The 17,615-nt window shown below is 43.2% G+C and overlaps 1 protein-coding gene across 1 annotated transcript in view; it reads right to left on the bottom strand.

Annotated features, from left to right (window-relative positions):
* Positions 1–17,615, bottom strand: part of THSD4 (thrombospondin type 1 domain containing 4) — a 677,983-nt gene that overhangs the window by 556,926 nt on the left and 103,442 nt on the right. The window contains exon 4 of the mRNA XM_004374710.2: positions 8,638–9,076. Coding sequence (XP_004374767.1) covers positions 8,638–9,076 — 439 coding nt within the window. The remainder of the gene's footprint in view (positions 1–8,637; positions 9,077–17,615) is intronic.

Raw genomic sequence — 17,615 nt, 5'->3', positions numbered from 1 at the left:
TCATATCTATATTTATTTATGATTCATATATATTTATGATTCGTGTGTGTGTGTGTGTGTGTGTGCATATATATGCAAGTGTGTATATGTTGTTGTTGTGTGCTGTCCTGCGGATTCCAACTCATACCGACCCTATAGTAGAGAGCAGAACCGCCCATAGGGTTTCCAAGTCTGTAATCTTTATGGAAGCAGACTGCCACATCTTTCTCCCGCGGAAGCCCTGGGTGGGTTCAAACCACCAACCTTTCAGTTAGCAGCCCAGCTCTTAACCACTGTGCCACCAGGGCTCCTTTGACACCTCATAAAATCCAAAAACACGTCACCCTGAGTCACGAATTAGAATCTGCCTGCAGAGTGCATGCTTTGCTACATTTGAGATTTGTCTAACATCTCCCCCTTTATTTTCACTTACTTTGAGGCAAAACAAACTCCACATGGATATAACTCATTGTCAGAAGCCAGTTTTACCCAAGGGAAATTTACTGGAGAGTCACTGATACCAGAACTCATCACGTTGGCATGCGCTAAAAGCTGCTTTTAGCCCCGGGAGTTATTCCCTCCTAATGTTAAGTGCACTCTGTCTAAACTCAGGATTGTGTCTCCTTTGGCAACAAAGTGCCTTAAAAACTCATAACCTTGTCCCCACCTTGCATCAGGTGACTCGCTACAGCTTCCCTTCTCCAAAAGGGGCCAGAGTACAAGTCTCCTTTCCAGGGAGAAGGAGCTGAACTCGTAGAGTACTTCAGAGAAGAAAGGTGGGAAGAGAGACCGCTCAAGCCTCCAGGACAAAGGGCATCAGGTGTCTTGGCTGGTTAATATATTTAGCAAATAACAACACAAAACCCCAGGAGAAGCTGATTTTTGTTTTAGCTGTGTTCCCTCAGGCTCCAGAGAGATTGAGTTTTAGCTTCTTCTCCCCTGTTTCACTTCTATAAAAACTCCAACTCTATTGCTCCCAAGTCCTGGGAACAGAAAAACTCTGGGATTTGATGAATTTCCACAAAGAAGAAATTTAACTATTTGTTTAATTCCTTGAGTGCTTATGATTTTTAGCCACAGCTAAGAAAGTGCACGGCTACAGATAAACCATGGATACCTCCCACTGCTGCCCCACTCACTGCTGAAGACAAGCTTGCTAGCAAAGCCATCACTCATTGGAAGAATGTCTGATTTCACTGCGTGGTCCCTGAGCCCACTCCCCCTTCTTGTTCCTCAGTCCATGAGATAGAGATAGCTGCCATCCAGTTGACTCTGAGTCATGGCAACCTTACGTACAACACAATAAAATGTTGCCTGGTCCCTGTCATGCCCTCTTCCTGGAAGGCTCTCCCCTCACCATGGTAAACTGTAATCCTCCAAGAGGCCCTTGCTGACTCTACTCAAGCCAGATTCATATCCACTGTTACAGGATTTCAAAGTGCCAACGTGGCATTCTTAGTGGCACCTATGGTCTGCACTGTTATCACCTATTTATCAGTCTATCTCTCCCACTGGCCTTGAAGTTAACTTAGGACAAGAGCTTAATCTCATCTCAGTGTCCCCAGTGCACAGCCTAATATCTGACCCCACTCAGTCAATATCAATGGTGTCCTTAGAGACTCCAGGCAAGAACCCAAAATAGTGAATGTTTAATAGACTTAGAGTCAAAAGGTGTAGATTAAGTCTTTGTTGGAAACCTGTAGGTCAGCTGACTTGTACAAGTCATCCGCTCCCCTGGGGCCTCTGCTTACTTACACATAGAGAAGGGCATTGCACAAAACATGTCTAAGATTGATGCTAGCTCTAAAAGACCATAGATTCTCTATATGGACTGGAGTATGTCACCTTAACTTCTTCATACACACTGTAGGCAAGGACAAAAAAAAAAACTTCCTTATCTTTAAAGTTTACATTTAGAGATCACCAGCACTGCATTTATGATTGATTTGGCAGGATTTCATAGAGGACATCTTAAATAAATTGCACAATCGTAAAGACATAGGCGATTGAACAGAACAAGGGGACACTGAGTGGTTTAAAAGCAGAAAAGATGTGCATCAGGGTTGTATCCTTTCATGATACTTATTCAATCTGTATGCTGAGCAAATAATCTGAGAAGTTGGACTATATGAAATAGAACGCAGCATCAGGATTGGAGGAAGACTCATTAACAACCTGCAATATGCAGATGACATGACCTTGCTGGCTGAAAGTGGAGAGGTCTTGAAGCACTTACTGATGAAGATCAAAGACCACAGCCTTCAGTATGGATTACACCTCAACATAAAGGAAACAAAAATCCTCACAACTTCATGATGAATGAAGAAAATACTGAAGTTGTCCAGGATTTCATTTACTTAAATCCACAATCAACGCCCATGGAAGAAGCAGTCAAGAAATCAAATGATGTATTGCATTGGGCAAATCCCAGACATTCTCTTTGCCCAGGCACTCCTGTCATTGCCCAATGGGCTCATGAACAAACTGGTCATGGTAGCAGGGATGGAGGTTACGCTGGGCTCAGCAACATAGATTTCCACTCACTAAGGCCGACTTGGCTACAGTCACTGCTGAATGCCCAATCTGCCAACAGCAGAGACCAACACTGAGTCCCCGATATGGCACCATTCCTCAAGGTGATCAGCCAGCAATCTGGGGGCAGGTTGATTATGTTGAACCCCTTCTATCATGGAAAGGGCAGTGTTTGGCTCTCACTGGGATAGACACTTACTCTGGATACGGATCTGCCCTCCCTGCATGCAATGCCTCTGCCAAAACTATCATCCTGGACTTAAAGGATGCCTAAACCACTGTCACGGTATCCCACATAGCATTGTCTCACATCAACGGACTCATTTCACAGCAAATGAAATAATGGCAATAGGCCCATGCTCATGGAATTCACTGGTCTTACCATGTTTCCCATCATTGTGAAGCAGCTGGCTTAACAGAATAATGGAATGGCCTCCTAAAGACACAATTATGGTGTCAGCTAGGTGGTAACACTTTGCAAGGCTGGGGCAATGTTCTACAGGAGGCTGTCTATGTTCTAAACCAGCATCCAATATATGGTGCTGTTTCTCCCATAGCCAGGATTCATGGCTCCAGGAATCAAGGGGTGGAGATGGGAGTGGCACCACTCATAATTACCCCTAATGACCCACTTGCAAAATTTTTTTCTTCCTGTCCCCATGACCCTAAGCTCTACTGGTCTAGGGGTGTTAGTTCCAAAGGGGGGAATGCGCCCACCTGGAGACATCACACAGATTTCACTGAGCTGGAAGTTAAGAATGCCACTAGGCCACTTTGGGCTCCTCATGCCTCTAGATAAATAGGCAAAGAAGGGAGTTATCATATTGGCTGGTGTGACTGATCCTGACTTCCAAGAGGAAATCAGACGGATGTTGCATAATGGAGGTAAAAAAGAGTATGTCTGCAATAAAGGAGATCCCTTAGGGCGTGTCTTAGTACTACATGCCCTGTGATTAAAGTCAATGGAAAACTACAGCAACCCAATTTTGATATGACTACTAATGGCCCAGACCCTTCAGGAATGAAGGTTTGGGTCACCCCACCAGGCAAAGAACCATGACCAGCTGAGGGTAAAGGGAGTACGGAATGGGTGGTGGAAGCAGGTAGTTCTAAATACCAGTTACGAACATGTGACCAGTTGCAGAAACGAAGTCTGTAATTACTATATTTCTTATTTCATTATATGTGTATGTGTGTATACATATGTATATATGTGTGTGTATATATATATAGCAATTATCCTTTCTTTTCTCCCTCCCTTATAAAATATAAGATGTAAACAGGGCTAGTACATTTTCAGTTGCACACACGTTAGTTGTATCATGTTAGGCACAAACATGACTTTGCAATTATCTTTATTTAGAGACTGTGTACAGTTTAAGGGGACGTGTACAGGTGCCAAGTTGACAAGAGGTGGATTATGATGGTTAAGGGTATGTGTCAACTTGACTGGGCCATGATTCTCAGTGGTTTGGCAGTTATGTAATGATGTAATCATCCTCCATGATGTGATCTGATGTGATCAGCCAATCATTTGTAAGGGGAATTTTCTCGAGGGTGTGGCCTGCGTCTAATATATATATAAATGGACATTCTGGCAAAGCTCACTTGTTTGCTCTGGATTCTGCATCTGGCTCATCATCATCTGACTTCCAGTTCTTAGGATTCATCAGCCTCCAGAAGCTGTGAGCCAGCAGCCCGCCGTCTTACCTGCCGATCTTGGGATTCCTCAGCCTCTGCAGCCTGTGACCTAGCAGCCTGCCATCTTACCTGCCTATCTTGGATTCATCAGCCTCCACAGCCCGTGAACCAGCAGCCTGCATTCTGACCTGCTGATCTTGAATTCATCAGCCCCTGTAGCTACCTGAGTCAGGAGAAGCCTCCAGCCTGATGTCTGACCCACGGACTTGGGACTTGCCAGCCTCTACAACTGCATGAGCCGTTTCCTTGAGCTAAATCTCTCTCTTTCTCTTCTCCCCCTCTCTCTGTATATATGTATGTATGTATGTGTACACATATATATGTATATGTACATATATATAAACTCACTGCTGCTGTCAAGTTGATTTTGACTCATAGCAACCCTATATGACAGAGTAGAACTTCCCCATAGGGCTTCCAAGGAGTGGCTGGTGGATTCAAACTGCTGACCTTTTGGTTAGCAGCTGAGCGCTTCACTGGTTTTGCTTCTCTAGAGAACCCAGCCTAAGACACCCTCCAAAGCTCTTATCTCTTTTTTGGTCGTTCTTGAAAGCTCAGATCAAGTATCCACTCATCAGTAGAGTCTTCCCTACCCAGTGGCTCCCTGATCTGCAGTGTCAAATCTAAGGTATTGCAGCAGCCCCGGGCGTGTGGTGTCACTGAGCAGTTTCTATTAACCCGGTTTGGAAAAGGGGGCAATTTCAGTGCTTGCCATAGGCTCTGTTTTCTGTAGATACACCACTGGCTGTACCAGGTTAATAGAAACTGCTCAGTGGCACCATGCGGCCAGGGCTGGTGCAATACTTGCCATACCTACCATACTGTAGTTACGCCTCTGCTGATCTGTGCTCTCAGAGTTCCCCTTCCTCACTAAGTATTCCAGGAACAAGTGTAATGACTTACAAGTAGCCAAGTTTGGGTACTTCTCCCCCACTGGACCATGGCCAGGTTGAGAGAGGGACCGCGACCAGTGACGAGACATTGTTTCAAGCTATGAGAGTCTTCACATTTTCCCCCAATTCAGACTACCCGTTATATTCATTACCATACATCTCATAACTGAGTCTTCTACTATGGGGGTAGAAAGGAAGTAGTCCATCAGGAATTGGAGTGGAATAGACTGAGCCCTTAGTTTAAGGGGGTGAAGTTCTGAAGTCAGTGGATATTTCCAACCTGCCCTGGCCTACATCACCTTCTTTTTCTTCTCCCAGATAATCACGAGGAAAGAGCTCTAAATTCATGCATCATATTTTAATTTTTGGAGAGTCTGTAAGTGATAATCTACATTCCCTATTAGTAAGATTTTTCAAAATATTATCCATCACCCTTCTCCTGTTTGAGTAGAAAGATTTATACAATTTGGGGATGCATGCCATCTCTTCACGTTGGACACTTGGGAGGATATGTACATATCTATATGAGCTCACTGATGCTAAGATGCTGATGCATACAGGTTCATACAGAAAGAGTGCAGAAAAAAATTAACAGAGCAGGTCAGAGACTGCTATCCTTAGAAAGCCCTGCTTGCAAGGTTGGTGCTTGGCTGGTGTCTGGGAACTCGGATTTCAAGAGGGTTCCCACCATTTCCTAAACTGTACAAATAATATGGTTTTTGCTGAACACCTGCTTTCCTTCTGGGAGGCTGGAATTTTGATACACACTAGGCAGAGGGTGACTACCTGGCCAGTCCCCAGTAAAAACCTTGGGCAATGAGTTTATCATGCACTTCCCTGGTGGGCACACCTCGTACACATTATCACAATTTATTGCTGGAGGAATTAAGCTCATCCTATATGACTCCTTAGGGGAAGAGACTCTTGGAAGCGTGTACCTGGTTTCAGCTGGACTTCGCTCCATGTACCTTTTCCCTTTGCTAAGTTTGCTTTGTATCCTTTCCCTGTAATAAATCATAACCGTGAGTATGGCTATACACTGAATTCTGTGAGTCCTTCTAGCAAATCACTGAACCTGGGGGTAGCCCTGGAGACCCCAACACAGAGAGTTTTAAAGTATTCATGGGTTGTGGCCTAAGTCACAAGAAGCCATGGGCTTATAAACAGAAGTTATGCAGTAATGGGACCTCTAAGGAATGTCATCTCTAAACCGGATAAATGGAATATAGACTTGTGGTGATGGGGTCCATGGGGGACGACACTGTACAAAATGGTACAGCAAAGTGAAGGAAATTAAACCTGTACAATCCTTTGCTAACATTTACTTCTTTATCTTGGGTTTGAGACGTCATGAATTCACAAGAATTTTCTAAGATTCATTGTAATTCAATCTTCTCAATGGTGCAGTTACTCCAGCACCCAGCAAAGTCATAGCTCCTATGTGGGGAGAGATACCCCTGCTGTTGGTAACATAGGTCTGGCAAATGCAGTGATTAAAAAATGTGGGTTAAATTAAAGAAATGCTAAGTAGATCCCAGCTCTACATTTATGCCAAATAACCTTTCTCTTTTCTCTTCTTTTTATAGTTCAACTTAGTCTTCAGAATTAAGAGACTTACTAGTCAATGCCAGAATTTGTTCTACATTAGGAATGAATTCATTTTGAAAGAACAGCAATGGATACTCAAGAACAGTGACCATGTGTGATTATGAATACAAGTGGTTCCTTATGCTGATGAACTACTTCTGAATTTACAAAGCACTTTCTTAACATCACTTCATTTGATCCTCATAACAAGCCTATGAAGTAGATGATAAGACTTTTCTCACTTATCTTCCAAGGAACCTAGTTTGTTACAAGGCAAGCAGTGATGCTCAATAAGACTTATTGGTTGACTGATTAGTAATGGCTTTAGAAAAATTACTGCTTTATAAAAATTGATAATTCCTAAAATGTGTCAGTGGAAGAACAAGTTAAAAAGCTATCCAGGCATTCAGAAGAATTATTAAGATCACAAATTAAGTCATTTCTATGGACTCTATAGCAGGAAATATATCTTTAATGAGGAAATTGAAGCTAATATATAACAGCTGTCCTGTTACCCAGTAACTGAGTATTAAATTATTAATGAAAAATACAGCAACTCAGAAATTTAACCTTTAAACACTCTTATTCCTTTCTCTTTTATATACAGTCTTTAAACTGATATTTTAAGAAAACACATTTGGTCATCTTTTGTGGTTTATATTGATCGTTTTTTCTCTGCCACTCACTTTTACTAGCTGTGGATTCTTCAGTACGTTATTCGACCTCCTTCACAACCAGAAAATGTTGAGAATAGCAAACTCACAGGGTTGAGGATAGGATTAACTGAAGTAAGAAAAGTGCCAAGAACAGGGCCTAGTTTGGTGTAAGTTTTCAATAATGGCAGTTATTATTAAAACCATGAAGATTTAATCAGTAAATATTTATTGAACAAATATCCAAAGGCGGGTATTCAGCCTATGCGCACCAGTACAGTCATTACAGGTTCTTAAAATATTTAAATGTTTTCATACCAGTCAGAAAATAAGTCCTGCCCAAACCCAGACTTTCTGGAGCCATTGAGGCTGATGATCCCCTGAAGCTATTAATCTGAGGAAATCTTTAAACCTTGAATTGAAACTATCCCCTGAAGTTATCTTTGAACCAAATAATAGTTTAGCCTAATCAGAAAAGAATGTCTGCATTAAGCATTATACTCTTAAAGAATTATCTATATGTGATCAAATTGACAAGAGCAATTAGAAAGGATAGACGATAAGCTTAGTGAGGCAGTGAGGTTGTGTTAATGACAGTGAGATAGTTTGGGAAAGGTTGTTGAGAAAGGTGGTACAACTTGAAGAATGTAACCAATGTCACTGAATTGTACATGTAGAAATTGTTGAAGTGTTGTATGTATGTTTTGTTGTGTATATTTTCAACAAAATTAAAAAAGAAAAAGAATTCCTGCCCAGAGGCCTCCAAGTGTCCTCTATCATCCCAGCTCCTCTCCTGAGAGATCTAGGCTTCTTTACAATACAATACCTAAAAGGTTTATGCTAGGAACAGCAGGGAGCCTCCAGGAATCTTACTGGATGGTACCTATGCCAGTCAATCCCCTCCAAATCCCACCTCCTTGGCACCACCCCAGTTGTCCTAAATCAGCCAAACAGAACCTGACTCATAGACCCATGAGCAAAAATACTGTTGATGTAAGCCCCTGAAATTTGGAGGGTTGTTTGTTATACAGCAATAGCTAACTAATACTGTTACCAACTGATCATCAATATGCAATTCAGTAAACTATGCATAAGTTAATAAACCAATAACTTTATGAAAAAGAAAAATATGCAGGGAAAATACATAGAAAAGAGAAGAAGGGAAGATAAAAAGGTACATTAACATGGTCCCCAAAATCAGGCCTTTCACTGTCTCCACAGGCTCCCTGCTAACCAACAGACGACAAGAGCAGAGGTGGCCTCGGGGCCAGCACAGGGCAGTGTGTACTCACGTTAGTGTTGCACAGCTTGTACTGCCTGTAGGCTCCGATGCAGGAGATTGCTGCAGACCGTGCAGGCTGGGAGAGGCTCTGAGCAGCCCTGTGGGACCCCACACCATGGTTGCTGCTTGTTTCCGGGCTATGGAAGAGACTTGAGGCTGCAGGGAAGCCTTGGTCATGGGTCAAAGGCAGCTGGTAGATGGAGGCCTCTGAGGCCTGCAGTCCAGAGAGAGGGCCATTGTCGCTTTGGTACAGAGAGCCATGTTGGGGAGCCCGGCTGGCCAGCGGACTATAGCCTTGTCTAGGACTGGATGCCCTTTGGGACAGAGGTGAGGACCTCTGCCTCCGAAGCCTCTGTGGTGTGTGTCCAGTATCCGTCTGCAGTGGTAAGATGTACGGGGCCTTACCATAGCCATACTTGCCAGGGCCAATGGGACCTCGGGTCCTGCTCCTAAAGGGAGGGAAAGGAGATGAACAGAGTCACATAACTTTTCATGGGAACCCAGAAGCACTGATTCCTGGTAGAGGGGATCGGGTAGGAATGGAAGCCTGGGAGAGAGCTTGTAGTGCAATAGGGAGTTAGATGGAGGGTATTCCAGGAGACAGAAGCATCACAGACAAAGACACAGAGCTGGAAAGTAGAATGAAGGTGGGCATCAACAGTGGATGAATAGTGGATGATGGGAGGGATTGGAAATAAGGTTACAAAAGTAAGCTTCAGCTAGTGTGTGGCTCTTATGCCGGGGAGTTTGGTCATTTCTGTAGGTGATATGGAGCCACTGAAGGTTTTTTAAGAAGTATACAGATTGGATTGCAATTTCAGCCATAGTACCTTTCCTGTTCACTTTTTTATGGCAATAAAAATTGTTTCTCTCAATTATGCCTGATATTTCAGATCCTGTTACCATACCATTCATGCCCAAAAAGCTTTTCTAGGTAAATGGAACTTGGCTAAGCAACCAAAGTCTAATCTAGTCCAGTGGCCTGACTTGCCCTGGGTGAAATTTAATCCCTGAGGAGATTAGAAGGGGTTGTTGTTGTTAGGTGCCATTGAGTTGGTTCCAACTCACAGCAACCCTATGAACAATAGAATGAAACACTCCTGGTCCCGGTGCCATCCTCACAATCATTGTTATGCTTGAGCCCATCGTTGCAGACACTGTGTTAATCTATCTCGTTGAGGGTCTTCCTCTTTTTCACTGACTGTCTACTTTACCAAGCGTGATGTCCTTCTCCAGGGACTGGTTCCTCCTGATAACATGTCCAAAGTATGTAAGACGTAGTCTTGCCATCCTTGCTTCTATGGAGCGTTCTGGCTGTAATTCTTCCAAGACAGATTTGTTCATTCTTCTGGCAGTCCATGGTATATTCAATATTCTTTGCCAACACCATAATTCAAAGGCATTGATTCTTCTTCAGTTTTCCTTATTCATTGTCCAGCTTTCACATGCAAACGAGGCGATTGAAAACACCATGGCTTAGGTCAGGCACACCTTAAGAGCTTAAAGTGACATCTTTGCTTTTTAACACTTTAAAGAGGTTTTTTGCAGCAGATCTGCCCAACGCAATGAGTTGTTTGATTTCTTGAGCAACTGGCTACTTCATTCACTCTTCAGTAAACCCATGCTGAGCAATGGGTAAATGGTCATCTTCATGTTGGTATAGATCTTAAGATTTTGTCAAGACTTGTTGCCGGGTGAGATGTGAAAATCATGTAAATCATGGTGTGCTGGTAAATGTTTAACAACTAGCTTTCCAGTGAGGAGGGGGGAGCCCTTATTTACAGCATTTGCCCAATTCCATGGTGTAAACACTCCTATCATCACTGATTTTAAGCTACCAATGTGAAAGACAATCAGCTCTAGCCAACAGATACCAACTGGCTCCAGCACACCACTGCATGCAAACTTATTGTGCAACTACTGTTTGCAGAATTCAGAGCTAGGAATAGTGACGAAATACAAAAGTGAATCAGATATGGTTCCCAAGACCCCAGTCTTACAACCGAAAACAACTAGAACATAACAAAGAGTAGGGTAAGGGCCGTGGAAGCAATACAAGAAACGTGCTTTGGGAATTCTGATATGAGAGGAAGTACTTCTACCTTGGGTGATCTGAGAAGTTTTCACAGTCGTTGGTCTGAGAGATGGAAAGTATAGGTTCCAATACCCTGTGGAGGGACTTAAGTAAGTCGTCTAACTTACTTATTTGTAAAATGGCTGAACTGGATTAAATGACTGCCAAGGTCACTCCAGCTCTAAAATTATATGCTTCCATAATAATTAATTCTACATTCATGTAAAATTGGAAATGTGCCCAAGGGTTTCTACAGCAGGATGGCCCCATTAAAATAAGCACATTAAAATAGCAATTAAGGTGAAACAATGATTTCTGCCCTTATAAGGAAATTCTTCTTTACATAACCACTGAAAATAAAATTTAACAGACCACAACTAATTATTAACATCTTCATCACTAATTTCACCTTCATTCTTAGCTGGTAAGGTTGTGAATTAAACCATGCTGCAGTGTTTATTTTGCCTTTAGACATTTCTCAATTAATCTTGGCAAGGCTTGGGACTCTATTAATGATGGGGCATCCAGCATACTGGTTTAAGAGATGCAATTAAGAAGTTAGTCTTAAAATATATATATAACTTGGATGTAATTTGCCTTTTTCCTTCTTGTGGCAGGCCAGGTAAAATGAATGACATCATGAAAAACTGAAGGAAAGAATTTCTGTGTGTATGTGTGTGTGTGTGTGTGTCTGTGTGTTAAGAACTGAACACCTACCAAAAATTCAATTCTAACCTCAAAGTAAGTACTGAGTAGAGACCCCAACTGAAGGTAACAGAGAAATGAAGACACATGGAGCAGTGCTTCTCAAACTTAAATATGCTCACAGGCCATCTGGGGAATCTTGCTAAAATGCACATTCTGTTTCAGGAGGTCTGGAGCAGGACCTGAGATTCTGCATTTCCAACAAGCTCCCAAGTGATGCTGAAGCAGTTGGTCCACAGACCAACCATTGTGAGGAACAAAGGCATAGAAGAGAATGGAAATTCCCAATAAAAGAATGAACATTTAGTGCAAAAAATTGATCATTTTTAGGGAAGAAAGATGACCCTGAGATTTTAAAAAGGAACTCTGAGTTTGTGGCATGTGTAAAAGACCCTCCCACCCCGGAGGGGTGGCAATGATGCTCAGTGAGCTCTGATGAATGGAGACGAGCTTGATTTTCCTCTCGGGGAGCCCAGGAGCCAGAGGAAGAATGTGCTGTTGGCTGATGACACGCATAAGTATCTCTTCAAAGGCTGCCCATCACCCCTGAGGGGGTAACATATACACACACGAATGTATATTTTTGTATTTCCATTGCCTTGTGTGAGGCTCTGCCTTAACCAGAGAACCATCCAAAATCCACTGAGACAGCAACATCATTGGAAGGATGACAATTGCCAAAGCAAATGACCAGTTACTTCTGACAAGCAAACAAAGGAGAAAGAGCAGCCAATAAGGGTGTGATGATGAGAGATGAGACTTCTGAGGACTTGACTCAAAACGCTCGGACAAGCGGCAGATTCATTCCCACTTGGCCAGGAGAACATTTGTTTCAAAGTGAATACTCCTGATGGTTTGGAATGGCCTCTTCCCCACTAAAACAGAGCCCATCTGGCCATTTGCAGGGGGCCTACATGGAACTGGGCATATTTATGCAGAGTTGTCATAATAAGCACAGATGTGGCCAAGGGCATCTGTGCAGCCAGTTAAGCGTTCCACAAGAGCAAGCAATGGGTGCCGGTGGAAGAAGGGAGGTTGTTAAGTTGATTAGCTCAGCTTAGTTCCCCTAAAGCTTTACAACCCATCTCCGGCAGCTTACATGGATTGTGCTTGGGGTTCCTAAAAGTCAAGGTTCTGTCTAATTTCTAAAAGTTGGGCCTCGAAAAAACAAATGGGAAAAGCATGGTTGGGAGATGGAAGATGTCGGCAGCAGCACGCTGCAGTGGTTAACAACCTGGTCTAGGAAGCTGTGTTTTCTGGGTTTGAATCCCAGGCCTGCCACTTAGTAGTTCTGATACTTTCAGTAAGTTATGTAATCTTTATAGACCTCAGTTTCTTCAAACAGGGCCAAGATGAGAGGTAGGAAAGTGAGGTGCCTAGGGTACAATATTTAAGGAGGCATTCACTCTTGGGGTCGTGTAAGCACTGGTTGGAATCTGAGCATCAGTGTCTCATTAAATTTTTTGTTCCATGCACCTCATTGGTCTCACCCTAGCCTTGGCCCTGCATTCATTTATAAATAAAGATGATTCTATTACCTTCCTTACAGATTGTTGTAAGGACTGAAAGAGTTAATAAGGGCAAAGCTGTCAAGCAATGGCTGGCAGAGAGTATGTATTATATAAGTGTTTGCTTTAAAAAAAAAAAAAGTTCTAGCTTAGCCATTTACTAGCTCTACAAATTTTGGCAAATAATGTGACCTCAGTTTTCTTATCTATAAAATGAGAGCGCGGCCACCATTAGGTCGGCTATAATCAAAAAGACGGATAATAACAAGTGTTGGTGAGGACGTGGAAAAATCAGAACCCTCGTACATTGCTGATGGGACTGTAAAATGGTGCAGCTCAGCGGAAGATAGTTTGGCAGTTCCCCGAAAGCTTAAACACAGAGTTACCATCTGACCCAGAAATCCACTCCTAGGTATACACCCAAGATAATTGAAACCATGCCCACAAAAAGCTTGTACAAATGTTTTTAGCAGCATTAGTCATAATAGCCAAAAAGTGGAGACAGCTCAAATGCCCATCAGCAGATAAACGGACAAACAAAACGTCCGATATACGTATGATGGAATCTGATTCAACCATAAACAGGAATGAAGTACAGAAACAGCATGTTCGAACCTTGAAATCATTATGTTGAGTTAAAGAAGCCAGACACGAAAAGCCCCATATTGTATGATTTCACCTATCTGATATACCCAGAACAGGAAAATCTGTAGAGACAGAAAGCAGATCAGTGGTTACCTAGGGTTGGGGGGATGGAGGAGGTGATAGGGGTATGAGCTCTCATTTTGAAGTGATAAAAATGTTCCGGAATTAGATAGGGGAGATGGTTGCACAGCCTTGCAAATATATTAAAAATCACTGAATTGTAGACTTGAAATGATCAATTTTATATGGTATGTGAATCATATCTCAATAAAGCTGTTTTTTTCCTCTTCAGTGAAAGCATGAGGGTTTTGTTTTTTTTTTTTTTAATGGAGCCTGAATAATTACCATTTTACCTGCTTACAAGGATATTGTGAAAATCAAATTGAGTTTACCAATGGGAAAAAACATTTTTTTAACCTGAAAGCCGTTTTTGTATCTTGTTTCAACAACACTTAACACACTTTTACTGAGCTCTTTCTATGAATATAACATGTGATGTTTTCTCTATTCGTTCATATTTCCAGCCCTGACAACGTAAGTAAAGGCAGAGCCTCCCTTTGAGAAGGGCTCAGTGACAAGCACAATGACAAGAACAGGACAGTAAGGGTCTTGACACCAGGTTCCCATCCCAGTTCTTGCCTTGACCTACTATAAATGTCTGAGGAAACTTTTTTCTTGAGATAATTATGACTGAAAATAGTATTCTGGAAAGGGCAATAAGCATATAAAATATTTTTTCTTGAAACACACTGGCTGCAATTCAGGACCTCATTGTACGTGATGTTGCCCACTTTCCAATATTAATCCTGACCAGTCAGTGTTATGATTGAAGCAAAGACACTGCATCCAGCTGCCCACCCTCTCCCCTACTCTACACACTACAGTTACTAACATCAAACAGCACCTGTAACTGACAGTGCCCACATTTCTAGTTCCTGCCCAGACGCCTCTCCTGAGCACCAGCCCTGCATACCCAACTGACCTCTAGACTAGAGCCTGCTCTTCACCTGTGATATGCCTGCAAATAACCTGGGGATCTTGTTAAAATGCAGCTTCTGATTCAGTAGGTCGGTGTGGGGTTTCAGATTCTACATTTACAACAAGCTCCCAGATGATGCCCGTGCTGTGGGTCCTGGGACCACACTGAGTGTGAAGGGCTAGATAGCTCCACCTAGATGTTCCCACCAGTACCAGCTGCCATGGAGTTGATCCCAACTCTTGGTGACTCCCTGTGTTTCAGAGTAGAACTGTGCTCCATAGGGTATTCAATAGCTGATTTTTTGGAAGTAGATCACCAGGCCTTTCTTCTGAGGTGTCTCTGGGTGGACTCAAAACTCCAGCCTTTCAGTTAGCAGCTGAGAGTGTTAACCATTTGCACCACCCAGGGACTCCTAATGTTCCCACGGACACCTCAAACTCAACACATTCAAGCCAGAATTCATCATCTTTCCCGCACAAAACTGTTCCCCTTCTTATGTTTTCTAGCTCAGAGGTTCTCAAACTCCAGTGAGCATCAGAATCACCTGGAGGGCTTGTTAAAACAGACTGCTGGGCCCCATCCCCAAGGAGTCTGATTTGGGAGGGCTGGGTTGGGGCCTAACAATCTGTATTTTTAACAAGTTCCAGGTGATGCCACTGGTCTGAGGACCACACTGTGAGAACCACAGCTCTGACTTACTATCACCACATCCCTTGAAGATGCCTATGTCAGAAGTCTGCTGGTTCTTCCACTCTCCTCACCTCTCTGTGTTAAGTCCAAACTCTGGGGCTTAGCCACCCCAGCCTGCACAACATGGCTCCTGCCGCATCACCTGTCACCGCCCCGGCACTGCACAGGCACTCACACTACCTGCAGTTTCCTCTCCACGTTTCTGCCTGGGCTGTTTCCTCCTCCTACGCTGCCTTCCCCATCACCATTCCTGAAACACCTAACTCCTCCTCCTCAGGACTTAGCTGAAGCATATCCACCTCGATGAAGCCCTTCCCAGTCCAAACTCCACTCCAGCCCTCCACCATAGAATCGATGTCCTTCTCTTGCGTCCTTCCACTGGAACCCACGTGACTGGTGCACAATAACCTTTTATTACGCTTACTGCTTTACACATCTGCCTTAGTTTACTGTAGGCTCCTGGAGGGCAGAGCCTATGTCTTACTTGTCTTCTATCCCTAGAATATAGGACAATGACTATAACATAGTTGTTGCTGTTAGGTGCCAGCGAGTCGATTTCAACTCATAGTGACGCCACGTGACAGAACAGAACTGCCCCATAGTGTTTTCTAGGCTACAATCTTTATGGGAGCAGATCGCCAGGCTGCTCTACTGCGGAGCTGCTGGGTGAGTTTGAACTGCCTGCTGACTTTTCAGGTAGCAGCTGAGTATTTAACCACTGCGCCACCAGGGCTCTGTAACACAGTAAAAAAACAATCAAACAAAAAAACTGCCCATTGCTGTCGAGTTGATTCCAACTCATAGCGACCCTCTGGACAGAGTAGAACTGCCCCATAGGGTTGCCAAGGAGTGGCGGCTCGTAGATTCGAACTGCTGACCTTTTGGTTAGCAGCCAAGCTCTTAACAGTAAGTGCTCAATAACTGACTATTGAAAATGTGAAATAACAAATGAAGGAACCACTCAAACCACTATTGTCAAATGGAGGAACCCTCCGCCCATTATCGCATTTGTTTAATTTCTGTTACATGAAATATTATATTTTATTAAAAGACTGTCAAACTATGGTTAGATTATTGGGGCACTGAGGACATTCCTGGTATCACACCTGGAGAAGAAACGGGACCTCTCAATGGGAAGCGGAATTCAGTGGGGGCTGAGATCCAGCCTTTCTGCTCAAAAGGAAGGATTAAAAAGTCAAGGGTGTTCAATGCATGCCCGTCAGAGCCGAGTGCCAGCAGGCAAGGCTGTCACAGTCTGTGGCTAGAGGTGGCTTCCACTTCTTTTCTTAGTTTCTGGCACAGAGTGGAACAGGCAGAGTGAAACGCCTGTCCTGCGGGAGCCAGACCGTTTGTATTTCTTATACTGTCCGTGTTTATTTCCCTTTTGTTTCTCCATAGAGCCCAGTCAAGTCTCCGTGAGAGGCCCAGCCTCTCTCAGCTGTGCTAACATGAACCACACATAGGCCACAGCATTCAACAGAGCAGAGGCCCCTGAGACCGGCTGAGGGACCACAGGACTCAGAGCCAGGGTGGCCAGGGGAAGGGCAGCTCAGAGCAGGGAGATGGCAGTGAGGCCAGTTGAGAGTCTTCCTGCACTGCTCAGGAGGATCTGCTTTTTAAAGGAGTAAGAGAGGTGGTATGGGCTGTATAATTGGTCTCTAGTCACCTGGAACAGCAGAGGAAGGAGACCCAGGAATCAGAGAAAGAAATGGACTGCAGGTCTAATTGTTTCCATGAACTGCTACCTCCTCTGCCATGAGACCAGAAGAAATGGATGGTGCCTGGCTACCATTACTGAACATTTTGATCAGGGACCCAATAGATGGATCCTGATCTACAGGAGGAAAATCAAGGCACAGAACTTCAAATTCATATGGAAACCAGACTTACTGAGCTATGGAAACTGGGAGGACCCCTAAATCTCTTGTCTGGAAATAATCTTTAAAACTTGAACCAAAACTATCCCATGAAGCCATCATTAAACTAAACAACAATTTAATTCCATTAATAAAGAATGTCTGCCTTGAGCATTGAGCTCTTATAAAGAATTTATCTATATGAGTTCAAACTGACAGCAGTTCATCCAAAGCACAGATGAGAACGTTAAGGGGCAGAGAGTCTAAATTAATGGAGATGAAACAATATGGACAGTGATAGTCAGAATCGTGACACACTGTGAAGTATGTAACCAATGTCACTGCACTGCACATGTAGAAATTGTGAATGGATGTATGTTTGGTTGTGTATATTGCCATTAAAAATACATTTTATAAAAGACAAAGAAGGTCACTATATAATGATTAAGGGGACGATACATCATGAAGACATAACCATAATAAACATCTACGCACCCAATGACAGGGCTCCAAAATACATAAAACAAACTC

This window comes from Trichechus manatus, unplaced genomic scaffold (genome assembly GCF_000243295.1).
Source record: "Trichechus manatus latirostris isolate Lorelei unplaced genomic scaffold, TriManLat1.0 scaffold00030, whole genome shotgun sequence".
Classification (NCBI taxonomy): Eukaryota; Metazoa; Chordata; class Mammalia; order Sirenia; family Trichechidae; genus Trichechus; species Trichechus manatus.
Note: the sequence above shows the minus strand (reverse complement) of the source record. Positions and strands in the feature narration are given on the sequence as shown.